Source organism: Cryptomeria japonica, chromosome 4, assembly GCF_030272615.1.
Source record: "Cryptomeria japonica chromosome 4, Sugi_1.0, whole genome shotgun sequence".
NCBI classification, from domain to species: Eukaryota; Viridiplantae; Streptophyta; class Pinopsida; order Cupressales; family Cupressaceae; genus Cryptomeria; species Cryptomeria japonica.
Genome location: NC_081408.1, coordinates 562,376,741 through 562,390,864, shown reverse-complemented (window position 1 = coordinate 562,390,864; position 14,124 = coordinate 562,376,741). Strand labels below are relative to the sequence as shown.

The 14,124-nt window shown below is 38.3% G+C and overlaps 1 protein-coding gene across 1 annotated transcript in view; it reads right to left on the bottom strand.

Annotated features, from left to right (window-relative positions):
* LOC131036101 (uncharacterized) overlaps nucleotides 1-14,124 on the bottom strand; it is a 289,939-nt gene that overhangs the window by 258,777 nt on the left and 17,038 nt on the right. The window contains exon 2 of the mRNA XM_057967915.1: nucleotides 11,184-11,278. Coding sequence (XP_057823898.1) covers nucleotides 11,184-11,278 — 95 coding nt within the window. The remainder of the gene's footprint in view (nucleotides 1-11,183; nucleotides 11,279-14,124) is intronic.

Here is a 14,124-nt window from a genome sequence, read left to right as displayed (position 1 = left end):
TGGCATGCACTTTGATTGTGTGGCTGATTGCATGGTTGACACCAATCTTGCTCTTGGGCGAGATTGTTCTGCATTGGAACTATTACCCTTGAGTTATTTGTAGCTGAAGGATTCAAACTATTCAAGGGCTTGGCATTACTCCATTGGCAATCTTGCTCTTGGGCGAGATTGTTCTGCATTGGAACTATTACCCTTGAGTTATTTGTAGCTGAAGGATTCAAACTATTCAAGGGCTTGGCATTACTCCATTGGTTTTGCCCTTGAAAAGGTGGCCTGTTCATTCTGATTTTGTGCTTGATAAGGCCTGCTATGCTAAGACTATTGCCTCTTTAGTGTCACCAACTCATTGCCAAAGTTCTGCAACAGAGACTTGACCTCGTAGAGATCATTTGAGGATGAAGTAGATGTGGATGGATGGCTTGTGGGCGCCATGGGGATAGTTGCCAAGGTGGACTATTGAGTAGGAGCTTCTGGGAATATAAGCATTGGCAGCTTTGGAGTTATCTTCCTAACCTGTATCAAACAATTTTCTACCTTTATGGCTATGTCATACGCATCTGGTAGAGAACTTTCGCCCATTGATTGTATCATGACAGCTACATCACAATTGAGAGCTCTTCGATAATACAAGAAGACATGATTGGGAGATGGCCTCACTAGAGTAGGGATTCTATCCCATGTCTTTTGGAATCTGAAATTGAAGTCTCCCATGAATTCATGAGGTGCCCTCTTGATTGTAGTTAGCTGTTCAACCAGGGATAGGTGATCACTTTTGCCTTCAAAATGGTCACATAACTTTTCCCCTAATTTGTCCCAATTATGAATGGATTTAGGCGGTAACCCTCTATACCACTGCAACGTTGTTCCTTTCAACGAAGTGGACAAAAGCCTAACAACAACATCATACTCGGTGACATTATGGATAGAGCAGATGTTTGCAATGTCTTGAATGTGCTCTATGGGAGTAGTAGTTGTTTCACCACTGAAATAGGGTATACTCTTTAACCCAACCACTAGTATATCATTTCTTTGGCCTAAAATGAGAGGACTTCCCCCATTGAAAGTAACAAGAACCTGATTTCTAGCCATTTGAAACAATGGTCTATTGATATGGGTGCTGGGAGCCCTAGACTGTAATGGTCTTGTAAATGGAGGGGTAGAACGAGACCTAGGTGATGGAGCGTTTACAACCATAACACCCCTGACTAGTGACAAGGAAGGTCTACCTCTCCGCCCTCTAGAACATGAAAATGAGAGTTCTGAAAATTGGAAATTACCTCTAGAAGACACCCTTGTATGAATTATGGGCATGAAATCAGCAATAGGTTATGAACAAGAGATCAGATTTGTGAGCAGAGTCACCAAGTGCTTGAATGATGACTCCCTCCAAAGGCTGAGATGCTAAAGAGAATCACTGAATCCTTAACATGTAAGTTGAAAGTCAGTCCCACCGAGCGTGCCAGAAACTGTTGTCACAAAAGTTTGCACCCTTGCTGAGCTATCCACCCGGCAACCTTGTGAAACATGGAAACAACCCTGAAGTGTGGGACCTTGCACAAGGAGGTTGAATCTCCGGAGGAAGTCGGCTTCCTTCTCAATCCAAGTACACATGTTGAACCAACTCAACACTCCAAATTCTACTTCTAAACCTATCCTAACAGCTTGTAGAGGAAAAGGGAAGAAGGAAATGCTAAAATGAAAGGAGGTGATGCACCAAGATAAGAGATGTTCCTCACCCCACCCCGAAATGACAAAGAATCAATTGAAATACCCTAGAGATGCACAAACTTCAGTTGCATGAATGACCCCAAATGCATTTATGGAGGTTAGATTTTGCTGAATATCAAAGGGGAGAAGATTTTCCACAAGTCACACTCAAAAACAAGTTAACACAACATATGCATGAAAAAAAGCCACAAAACATACACTTATAATGAAGGTAAGGAAACATACACAGCATGCATAAGTTGAAGGGAGGCAACAATGGTAATTTCAATTCATTCTTATACCAATGGACAAACTAAAAGTTGCAGAAATGCGAGAAAATATACAAATCTTCAAAAGAAGTGAAAGAGCAGAAAGTAGCTCAAGCCAGTAGGGAGAGAACCCTTTACAATGAGGCTTAACAGCCTCTATATAGCAAACTAGTTGTAGAGGAGAGACCAATGGTCAAGGAGGGGAAACCTTGACCCTCCCGTGCACAAAGGAATCTCACTCGGGGAAGGCAACGAGGTGCACAGACATGACATGGTGTGCATGCAAGCAACCTAACCATACCCTGACAAGGCAATCCCAAGAAGAAAATTACTTCTAGAAGATGAATTGCCTAACATTCCAAAGTCAGAGCATGCAAGCCTAACATGAAGGCCATCAAGTAACCATAAATAAGCATGGCCCTATACTCCACTTGATGGCAATCCTGCAAAAAGCATTAAATGTGCCGCTGTAGCTCCATGAATGAAGGTAGACAAGTCATAGGGATTGGTGGAGCATTAAGAACCTTGAGTGTTGATCACATCATCCAGAAATGTCACAAGTCGTTAAAAGACGGACGTCAGAACCTGTTGCAAGGGGAGAGAAGTTGAGAACCAATGGGGTTTCGAGATTCCAGGGTCATGAAGGGAAAGTCTTAGAACCTAGGGGTTCCTGGGTCATGAAGGATAAGGCTTGGAACCTGGGGGTTCCGAGATTCCGAGGTCATGAAGGGAAAGGCTTGGAACCTAGGGGTTCCGAGATTCTGGGGTCATGAAGGGAAAGGCTTGGAACTTAAGGGTTCCGAAATTTTGGGGTCATGAAGGGAAAAGGCTTGGAACCTAGGGGGTTCCGGGAATCCAGGGTCATGAAGGTGAAGGCTTGGAACCTGGAGGTTCTGTGATTCTAGGGTCATGAAGGGAAAGGCTTGGAGCCTAGGGGTTTCAAGATTTCAGAGTCATGAAGGAAAAGGCTTGGAACCTAGGGCTTTCGGGATTCCGAGGTCATGATGGCAAAGGCTTGGAACCTGGGCTTCCGGGATTTCGGGGTCATGAAGGAAAAGGCTTGGAACCTGGGGGTTCCGAGATTCCGGGGTTATGAAGGAGAAATCTTGAAACTTGCCTCCCGACAAGACAACACTTAATACTTCATGACCATTGGCTTTGCCCTTGATCAACCGGGGCAGCTCTAGTCCATGGAACATATCTCTGATCGGTTCTCACTGATGGACAAGGGTGTCATAAAATGACAACAGTTGGCTTGCATATTTTCTTCACAATCGGCAACCTTAATTACTATTGTCTTCATTGTATAAAATCACTACCTTTGTTATTGATAAGGTTCTTAATATTGTTGCTATTCTTCATGAAATAGCTTGCCTATAGCATTCATTGTTCTTTCTCTATTCTCCTTTGCATGGTTTGTTCAAGTCTACTTTACTTTGGCATATTGTCTTTCATGCGGTGCAAAGATTGTTACTAAGTTAAATGTTACAATAGCATGCTCCATGAATATTTGCAGCTATAACTAGAGCTCCCACAAAGTGGGTTCTCAAGAGTTTCTTCAATGAAATGATATCCACAAATTTCATCTATTCCATCCATAAATATTATACATGGTTGGTGATCTTGTGTATAGTCAAATAACCTTATGGAACTCTCATCGGTACATATTGGAGATCATTGCTTTAGTTATTATGGAGATTGTTGTCATATGGATGGCCCCATCTTTAAATAAATGTTGATAATATAATTAAGGAATGCCACTATATGTGGAATGGTCTTCTAATTTTATGTCGGCACATATCTTTCATGTCTATAATGCTTCATTGTTGCCTAATGCATTGTAAGTTATCCTTAACGATAATACAAGGAACACTTTCTCAATATTAACAATACTTGACGAAGTATTGTTTGGGGACATCACAATTTGCAATCAACAAACCACAAATGGTATGAACCAAGGAATTCAATCAAATATCTCCACATTTCTCCATCAAAATCAATGAACTTTAACTAAAACTTGAGAAGTAAAAACCATGCAAAATGTTGAAACAACACACAAAGATCCATCAAATCTTCAATGAAAATTATGTATTTATTTCAGCATAGTCTTGGCAACAATCTCTAATCTCCTCCTACTACTACTACTTCTAACTATTAACCATTAACTTCTCTTTCTTAACCTTTACAAATGAAAAGGTCAAGCCTTATATAGACCTTGAGTTACAAAATGAAGGGCCCAAATTATTTCTAAATCAACAGCCAAGATAATTCAAAGAAATTCTAAGTGAGGGTAGTTACAACTACCACCTACTTACATTTAATGTCCTCCAATGAGAAAATTACAAGTCTTTGAGTTCATATCCTCTTGAGTAGAAAAGGACCAATGACAAATAAACATAGCCTCAATGGCACAATTTACAAGGAGTAGATGATGACATTTCATTCAATGCACCCACATGTCCACTTATTCTCCTTTGGATAAGTTAGGTTCAATGAATCCAGACATGTTGACCTTCAATTATTTGATTGGTTGAGATGAGTAGGTGCCACCTTAGCTTGCATGTTTTATAACTTTCATCCTCCATCATCTTTGCATCTCTAGCAATATCTCTTGATATTCAACATCTTCAAACCTTTGATTGATTGTGATGATTCATATTCCCAAATTGCATCATCTCTTTTACATTTCACCTTCATCTTTGAAATTTTTTCGTTATCTTCTTTGAACATATTCACCTTGCTTTCCTTCGCATTGATCTTGTTTAGTCCTTCATCCTTGGAATCCACCTCCTTGGATGTCATCTTTCCTTCTTTTAAAAGCCAATTCGAAAAAATGTTCCTACACATTTCAAAGATAAAGATTCATTAATGCGCCTAGAACCTCTGGATAATTCCACCCAACCTATCAACTAGCTAGGAAATATAGTCAAAAGGGGAAAAAATCACAAATTCGATTAAGATACTTTGTCTTTTGATTACCCAAGTGTGTACAAATGTAATCATTCAATCTCAAAGACCATTGAAACTCCTCGAATCCATCATGACAAACTATGTGAGTAATCTTTACTTCAAAAACAACCTGGATATTGCCTCACCTCCTGCCAGGTGTCCATAGCCTCGATGAAGTTATCACTGTAATTCCAACAAACATTGCTCTATTGCCAGCCAGGCGTCCATAGCCCCGATGGTGATATTCCCAAAATTCCCAAAGCCAAATATTTCGACAACTTTAATTAATTATTTATAAAGTGACAAAATGCTAAAATATTTAATATTTCAATAAAAGTCACTTTTGGGAGACAAGGTTAAATATTTTGTAAAGTGATTTTAAATAATAATTTTCCGGAAGTTTCCCAAGGCAGGTTATAAAAGGAGGTGGGGGGTCTCATTTGGACATACAGAAGATAAAGGGCTTGTTTATTCTAGGAGATTTCTGGTTTGAGCTTGAGACCTGTTGTGACCTTTTTCACACATCGCCCCATTGCAAATGGGGACCCTCTCTTTTCCTGCTTTCTAGGGTTTTTGTTAGTATTCTGTGGCCTTCCGCTTCAGTTTTGCCAAGCCTTGCCCAGTTTTGAGCAGCTCAGGTCCTAAGGATTGAAAGTTAATTTTTGCAAACCATGTGATTCCAGAGTATGAACACCGCCAAAGCGCTTAGAAAGGCCAAAGGACGAAGATCGCAATTGATTTGGACGAATTTGGACAGCTTTCTATTTTTAGAAAGTTTGCTTTTTTGCTTTTTCCTATTTTTTAGGAAGTTTTGTTTTTGGTGTTTTTAGCCCGATCCCCGGTATGGCTATTTTTAGAAAGTTTTCCCTATTTTTTAGGGATGTCTGCTTTTTGCTTTTTCAGAATGGGGACCTAGGGTTTGCCCTGATACCACTAACCTGCTTCGACCGCGATCCAAAATTTTCAAGTTTTGACCCAAAAAGCTAAGTTCCTATATTTTAGGGGGTCATGGCACATTCAAAGGATAATCAGCTCAAAAAATCTTCTAATTCTGGAATGTCAAATTTGGCTAAGTCTGGAATGTCATCCTAATCCTGAAATTTGACTAAGTCTGGAAAATTGAAGAATCCTCCAAAAACTAGATTTTGCATTATAACTCCTAGAGGTCCGAAACCACTCTCAAACATCCTAACAATATATATGAAATATAACTTAAAGTATAAGAACATTTATACTTAAATGTTATATTTCATATATAGTCCGCCATGATGGAGAGGTGCCTAAGGTCCACCCAAGGAGACCTTCCTAAAGTCCGCCTTGATGACCTTCCAAAACTCCACCATATGCCTTGGTAGAGGTCTTTCCAAACTCCGCCTTGGTAGTAATGACAAAGTCCACCATGTTAAAGAGGCCAAGAAGAGAGAGCATAAAACTCCGCCCTCCTTGGTGTCCTTCCTAGACTCCGCCCAAGGAAGTAGATACAATGTTGAAGACCTCCAAAAGTCCGCCATGTGGGAATGTTTCCTAAACTCCGCCTTGAAGAGAGAGCTCTAAACTCCGCCCCATGGAGAAATAGTCAAAGTTCGCCATGCATTGGAGGTAGTCAAAACTCCGCCCTATGTTGATGGCCAACACTCAAAACTCCGCCATGCCTTGAGAGGTGTCTAAAGTCCGCCTTGAGGAGGTCTCTCAAAACTCTGCCATGCCTTGAGAGGTGTCTAAAGTCCGCCTTGAGGAGGTCTCTCAAAACTCCGCAATGCCTTGAGAGGTGTCTAAAGTCTGCCTTGAGGAGGTCTCTCAAAACTCCGCCCTCATTGATATCTCCCAAAAGTCCACCATGAATGGTGATCTCTCAAAAGTCCGCCCTAGAAGGAAGGCATGTGAAGTTGAGAAGTCTTCAAAGTCCGCCCTCTTAAGGCCTTCCAAACTCCGCCCAAGGTGATGATGCATGGTGATAGCTCAAAACTCCGCCCTATGGATGAAGTGAAAAGGTGCTCAAGATCAGAAAAGTCCGCCTTGGTGATGGCCATAAACTCCGCCCAAGCAAGATGCCTAACTCCAAAGTTCTCCTCAAAAGATATGCAAAATGGTTCCTAAGTTGGAGAAGTTTCCATTGTCAAAGTTGGAGGTGTTGGAGAAATGAAAAGTCCGCCCTCCAAGCTGCCTAAGAGAAGAAAGAAAGTCCGCCTTCCATGAGCTAAGAAAGTCCACCCTACCTAGCAAACACTTCCAAGTGTGGTGTCAAAGAACCTAAAACATCCGCCCTATGTAAGAGACATCAATGATGGCAACATGAAGATTGGAAGTCAGTAAATGGAGAGGTTAATATGATACAATATGAAGGAGAATTGATAACAGAAATTTAGCTAAATATGAAGTGATACTTGGTGCCAAGTAGAAGTCCGCCCTACATGCAAGATGTTTTCAAAGTGAGTCAAGTCTGCCCAAGGAGAGAGCCTCCAAAAGTCCGCCCTATGAATGGGATGAATGAAGTTTAAGGCAAGCAAACAAACATGATGATAGAAGTCATAAAACTCCACCCAAGCATCATGTTTGAAGATGAAAACTTCGCCCAAGCATGAAATTGAACACTAAAAACTCCGCCCTACACTTGTAAGTCAAATAAAGTCAACAAGAATCCGAGTGATGTCATCAAATCTTCAAAAAAATCAAACTTGAAATCAATTTAGAAAGTTGGAATTTAAGATTTTCGAAGATCAATGAGCTGGGAAATTAAAATGGAAACTCAAAGTTAAAATGGGAAAGAAGATATTTATGATTTTCAGACTGAGTTCCAAATTAGAAACTTTTGGAAGATACTATTTTGTGAGCCTAGTTCGAGTTATTAAACTAAAAACAATTAAGAAACTTGCACAAGTAAAGGATTTTCGAACTAAAGAAGATGACAACACTTTCCCAAGATTTGAGTTAGATTTAGAAACATGAGTTGGATGATTTTGTGTGTTTCCAATTGGGAATTCAACTTCATTTACAAATACATCATTTGTAACTTCATTTTTACACCAAGAAGTTCGAAATTCTTAAGGAGAGCATAGTGAAGTGTTTGCAGATTGGAGTTCATCTGGAGAAAATCTTGATATTGCTTGCAGTTGGGTGAGCTTCTTGTCAAAGAATCCGCAGATTTTGGAGTATAACCAGCTAATAGGAGGCAGATCATTCGGATTTTCTGAGTTTTTCTAAAGATCTTTCTGTCTTCTTGTCTTTTTCTTCTCTCCCCATCGAAGGTGAAGTTGAATTTACGATGCAGATTTGTGCATTTTCTAAGTTTTTCAGAGTCATTGAAAATGATTTTAGTGGATTTATTCGAATTCTTAGTGAAGGAAAATCATTTTATTGACTAAGAAAGAGGGTTATAACACTTGGTGTTGGATTGTGATCACAGTTATCCTTAGGATTGAAGAGTTTACATATGAAAATCCATTTTTTGTGGCTAAGTATGAAAATGAAATGAAATCTCCAAACACTAAGCCGTTTGCAGCCTCGATTTTCTTTAATCCAAGATAGATTTCTAACTTATTTTCCTTTGGTTTTACAGGTTGCAGGAGGAAATAGAAGCGGGATCATCATAGAGATCGTAGCTGGAATTTCAAGCCAAACAGAGGATTGAGGACAAGTTCACGAGCAAAGTTCATCCGAGCGTGGAGATAGCCAAAATTTGGCTTAAGTATGAGAAAATTCCAATTTCCTCAATTATGATGAAGGCATGGAGAAATTCTTCTCCAAATGTCAGGGTATTGAGAGGGAGGGCATGATCACAGCGAATGCCTGAACAGCTTGATCCCATCATTTCATATTTGCAAGGGGTTATCTAGAGCTTTTACCCTCCTCCCGCGCAACATAAATTGGCAGCTGAAGGCAGGATCGTCACAGAAAACACAAATGGAGTTTCAAGACAAATTCAAAATTGAAGACGGGACCACAAGCAAGGTTCATCCGAGTATAGAGAGGGCCAAAATTTGGCTAAGTATGAGAAATACTTCGCGAAGAGATTTCTTCTCCAAATTCGAGGCACTTGAAAGAATCTCAAGGCATCAAGAAAGAAAAAGTTCTCAGACTTGGTGAAAATATGGAAAAGTTAAATAAATTTCCAACTTCTTGAAGGATTTCATCTCCTTAAGAAATTAAAAAAGACAAGCTCCCAAGCAGAATCAAATGGTGACAAGAAGGAATCAAATTTCCATACTTAGACAATTTCTTGACACAAATTGGAAAATTCAAGGAAGACATCCAACACGTTGAGGTGGCGCCTCATCATCTTCCAACCAATCAGATCGTTCCAAGTCAACATGTCTAGGTTCGATGAACCTGACTTATCCAGAAGCTTCTAGAAGGGGACACTTCACAATGCAACAACCTTCTATTTTCATTGATGGTTCATATTTAGCAAGAAGGACAAGTGTCCCAAATGGAATTTTCTCATAGGTCGAGGGTAGTTAGTTTTGGGAAACCCTAATTAGGGTTTGTAGCTTTCAATCTGGGCCCTTGATCACTGTTTGATCTCGGTCGTTCATTTATTTTTGAAAACTATATAAGGCTACCTCCTCTCATTTGGAGAGGGTGAGGTTTTTGATACATTGTTGCGTAAGGTCATTTCCAAATAATATATTGCATGTGCGCTTGCTTTGTAATCACTATTGTTTGAATGATTTGCATGGTTTCAATTTCCTCAACACTTAGTTAAAATTAATCTAGATTTGCTTTCATTGTTGTTAATTTGAATGAAGGATTTGATAAGTGTCAATTGATGGTGTACCTCCGCTCATACTTTTGGTGAATGGATGATTTTCATTTCACCGTGCAAAGTTAGTCTGAGCCCATCCTCTGTGCATCCCAATATCTTAATCATAAGCACAATCCATTGAAGATTGCACCGGCTTTGTGTAGTTGTCCCTAGTGTGGCGAAGCAAAGTTTGGTTTCTAGAGAGCATCCAATTGATACCGTCTCCGGAGTTCGTAGGATTAGATTAGCCTTCTCAAACCCTATCTCTTTTCTCCTTTCTTTTGAAAGTCTAAACCCTGAAAATCAAAAAAAAAAAAAGCTTAAAATTGCTAAATCCATCTAAGTCCAGCAGTTCAAGATACTTGTTAAACGTAAGTCCCCCTTGAGATTTTCAGCATACACTACCCAAGAAGCTATTCCACTAAAGTCGCTTGTTCGCACATATAGACCTTGGAATCAGTAGTGATTTTTCAGGAGAGGATAGAATACCTTCGGGTATCCTATTCTAATGTTTGGTAGATGATAAAACAAACACCAACAAGACCAAACATAGTTGGCAAAACGAAAACCCCAAATAAAAACAAAAATAAAAATATAGTGTCCACTTTCATTCTTTTGCATGCTTTAGCAAAGTTATCGCATTCTTATTACAATATGTATGGTTGCCCACACCATCAGTTTATGGCTCATCTTGGATCTGCTCACATAATTAGAAGAAAACACATTTGTAGTTTAGAAAAGTTTGCTTTGCAGGGAAAAGATCCTCCAATTCATCAGCATCTCATAGGTCTCTGTCAGTGCCACACTATGTAACATCCTGCATAGTTCTGATGTACAACTTCCTTAGTATGTTGAAGCAGTCATGAAAATTCAAACCAGTTGACAGAAATAATGAACAAAAATGTTGAACTAACGGAAACTTACCAGCTTCCCTTAAAACTGCCATTTCCCTATTTTGGGTAAGATTGTAAGACCAAAGGTTCTGGTAATCACAGCTCACACCAAAAGCTAAAAGACAATAAATTCACAAGTACACGCTACAGATCATAAAAAAAGTAAAATCATGTTTCAAGCCCAATACATCTTTGAATTATCAATTTATCATATGGCCTTTCAAATGCATAATAAACAACTTTAATGCAATAAGTAATAACTAAATATGACGAGAACCAAAAACTTGACTAAATGACATACCTTGGAAATTAAACATTAAGATGAAACACTAAAACCTTATCTTGTCTAAAAAGAGACAGATAATGGTAGCCATGCCTATGGGGAAAACAAAACAGAAAACCTTGGAAAGAAAAACATTCTCCATCCCATTAGCAAATTTATCTAGTTTAGTGTAAAATAAAAATGACTGTTATCCATTTTTTACACTTAAATTTGAACTAACAAAATTTATCAATCATTAAGACAACACAATAACAGAGCATGATGAATAAAATCTCTAAAATATATGTAGACTGTACTAAGAACCTAGAACCGTCAGTTGGACAAAATTAAAGTTAACTAACCAGACAATTCAAAGGCTGTTGCTCCTTTTATCAAAACCTGACGAACAGCAATATTTCCCCGTGCAGTTACGGAATGCCCGACAGCCGACTTCTCCCTGAAATTATGGTAAAAACTAAAATCAAAACTGGCATAATGCAACTCCTTTATCTACAAAATTAGAAAATTTACATAAATGCCAATTAAAAGGAACTATCGAATAGTTTGCCATGCAATAGGTGCATGATCTTTATAAGCAGGATCAAATTTTAAGTTGGAATTCAATTTTAGGTGGCCTACGAATCAGCCATGAGACATCGTTATCACATTTATTCATTACTCATTTTCTCCAAGTGAAAGACAAAATCAAGTAAGGAATAATCTTCATAATAATATATTGAATGGCATGTATTCATATAATCAGGAATTGCAAAACAAACCAAGAATATCCACAAGAGGAAAAAAAATTTGCTCAAGGTCTTTGAGAGTGTAGAAGGGTTATTGATGGAAGAACTTGACGTTAGACAAATGTACCACCTATTCTCTAAGTAAGATGAAACCACATAAACATCTAAGGAGGAAAGTTGTCAATAAAAGTAAGTCAAATAAGATCAGAGATGATGATGAATCTAACAGCTTGTTTTCTTCATTTGTAGGATTGATTCAAGAGTTTGAATCCGAAAAAAAAAAAAACTTCATTTGAAGGATTGTTCAAAGAGTTTGCAAGTATAGTAATCTAAAAAGAAAAGCAAGATATTTTTCTCTTTAAAGAGTTTCCAACTTCAAGTTCATCAATATAGATATGATTGTCAATTTTATTATGGCACAAGAGATGTCTTTCATGGATGATTAGCTTTTCAAATTGCAATCAAATGAGGAAAATCAATAGAAAATAGCTTTTGGGGACATTTTACTATGTGGTTGTGTCTTTCACTTTGAGGCAACCATGATATGAAGCACAATAGAAGACTATGTTCACATTCTTGCATCTTGGGTAAGTCAAAGCATTGAGGTGACCATTCTACTACAAATGATTGTTTCGTGAGAATCTAAATCATAAAAAGTGTATATTTGGTAGGAAAGCTCCTTGGCTATGTTGTCCAAGACAAGACATCCCCAATCAAGTCTATTGCCAAATGGCCTCAAACTGTATACATGTCTTAGCAAAGCAAGGAATGAGACATATGTAGAGCAAAGCTGAGTTTTGCACCTAGGTAAAGCCCTTGATTGAATTTCCAATCTTAAGCAACCTAGAATAAGGACTTCAAAGCTCAAATTGTTCAATGATTTATCACATGTTCAACTCCACTCAAAAGTGTAAGCCCAACTACTACATGTTGAGATTTTGTGGAGCAAATGCCAGCAAGCATTTGATTGCATCAAGGACTATCTTTTGTCATCTACAGTCATTATCCCCTTCTCATGTATGTCACAAGTTACAACTAATCTCACTGCCTTGGTCATGTGCCTCACTCAATAACCAAGGTCATAAGATAGTAGTATATTATGCCATACCAATCAGACACTCTCACTCACTACTCTCCCATTGAGAAGCTTTGTCTAGAAGTCATTTTTCTTTTGTTAAGCTTCAGCATTAAATGCTCAACCATGAGATTTATGTCATAGCTCAAATTAATCATTTGTGCTATCTCATGTCAAAACTCCATCATCAAATGGATCATGCTTTTACAGCAGTTTGATCATCAAAATTTAGTCAAATATTAGAATACAATTAATCAATTGGCGATGCAATATTGAAAACTGACGAACTCACGAGTTTCCAAATGAGAAAAACTTCACTATTAAGAAGAGCTCAATTTAGATTGTTGGGTGAAACGATGTTTCTAGAGATTGCGTGGGTATAATAATACTTGTTACAGTGTAGAATAATGCCTACCATGTTGATCTTTTACAAATAGCATAGATGAGTACAAAACCCTGATCATAGATGTCACTCTTTTTCTTGGTTGTCAATTAGGGTGGATGTTTGGAGACTCTTAGTTAATAAAGAATCAAGTCCTTGATACAAATTAAAGATGAGAAGCCCCTACTTAGGCTCATTGAGCAGTTTATTTGAAAGAATATCTGGAATCTTTTGAGATGAGAATGATTGTCATGTTGATTCTATGGCTCCAGCTCACTCTTTTTTACTGTTCATCAAATTCCTTCGAGGGTCATATGCATTGGACATTTTTGCTATTGCAGACAATGCATCTTCTACCAACCCTTAGTATGGATACATCATTATCTCTGGCTTGCAAATCTACCTCAAAATAAAAGGACTCGAGTCCAAACCAAGGCAGCTAGACATGTACTCATCAATGGTATTCTATATTGTCATTCCAACTTCAAACACAATGCTTAAATATCTTGAGTGTGATGAAGCACTCTTGCCTTAGCCATGGCCCATGGTGAGCTCTATAGCAGGCATTTTAGTGGTTAATTTGTGAAATGGCCTTCTTCACATGAAGGCCTAAATAATTGTGTTGAGCATAACACTGTGAGACATGTTAGACAAAGCTTATCATCACACTATGGCTCTAATTTGGGGACATATCTTGTGGGTAAGACAAATTTACTTTTGTTAGATGGACATGAGTTTATTATCATAGCTACCAAGTACTTCACCAAATAGGGAGAGTACATGCTGCTTACTTCCACAATAGGTTGCAAATCTATTTATAGTAAATCAGATATTCATTTTGGCCTACCCATCAAACAATGACAAAATTGCTCAAGGACATAAAGAAAGTTCTTTACCCATATCAAGTGCAAGTAGTTAACCTTATTATTAAGGTCATGTTCAAGAAAAAGCATCCAACAAATATGTAATGCCCCCTTCGTAGGCATAAGAGATGGTGAAAACCCTTAGTCTAATTTAATTCCCATAAGCTATTTGGGAAGTAAAAAGGGAATAATTAATTAGTTAAATTAAGTTGTCTAAATAAAATCATTTTTTGAATA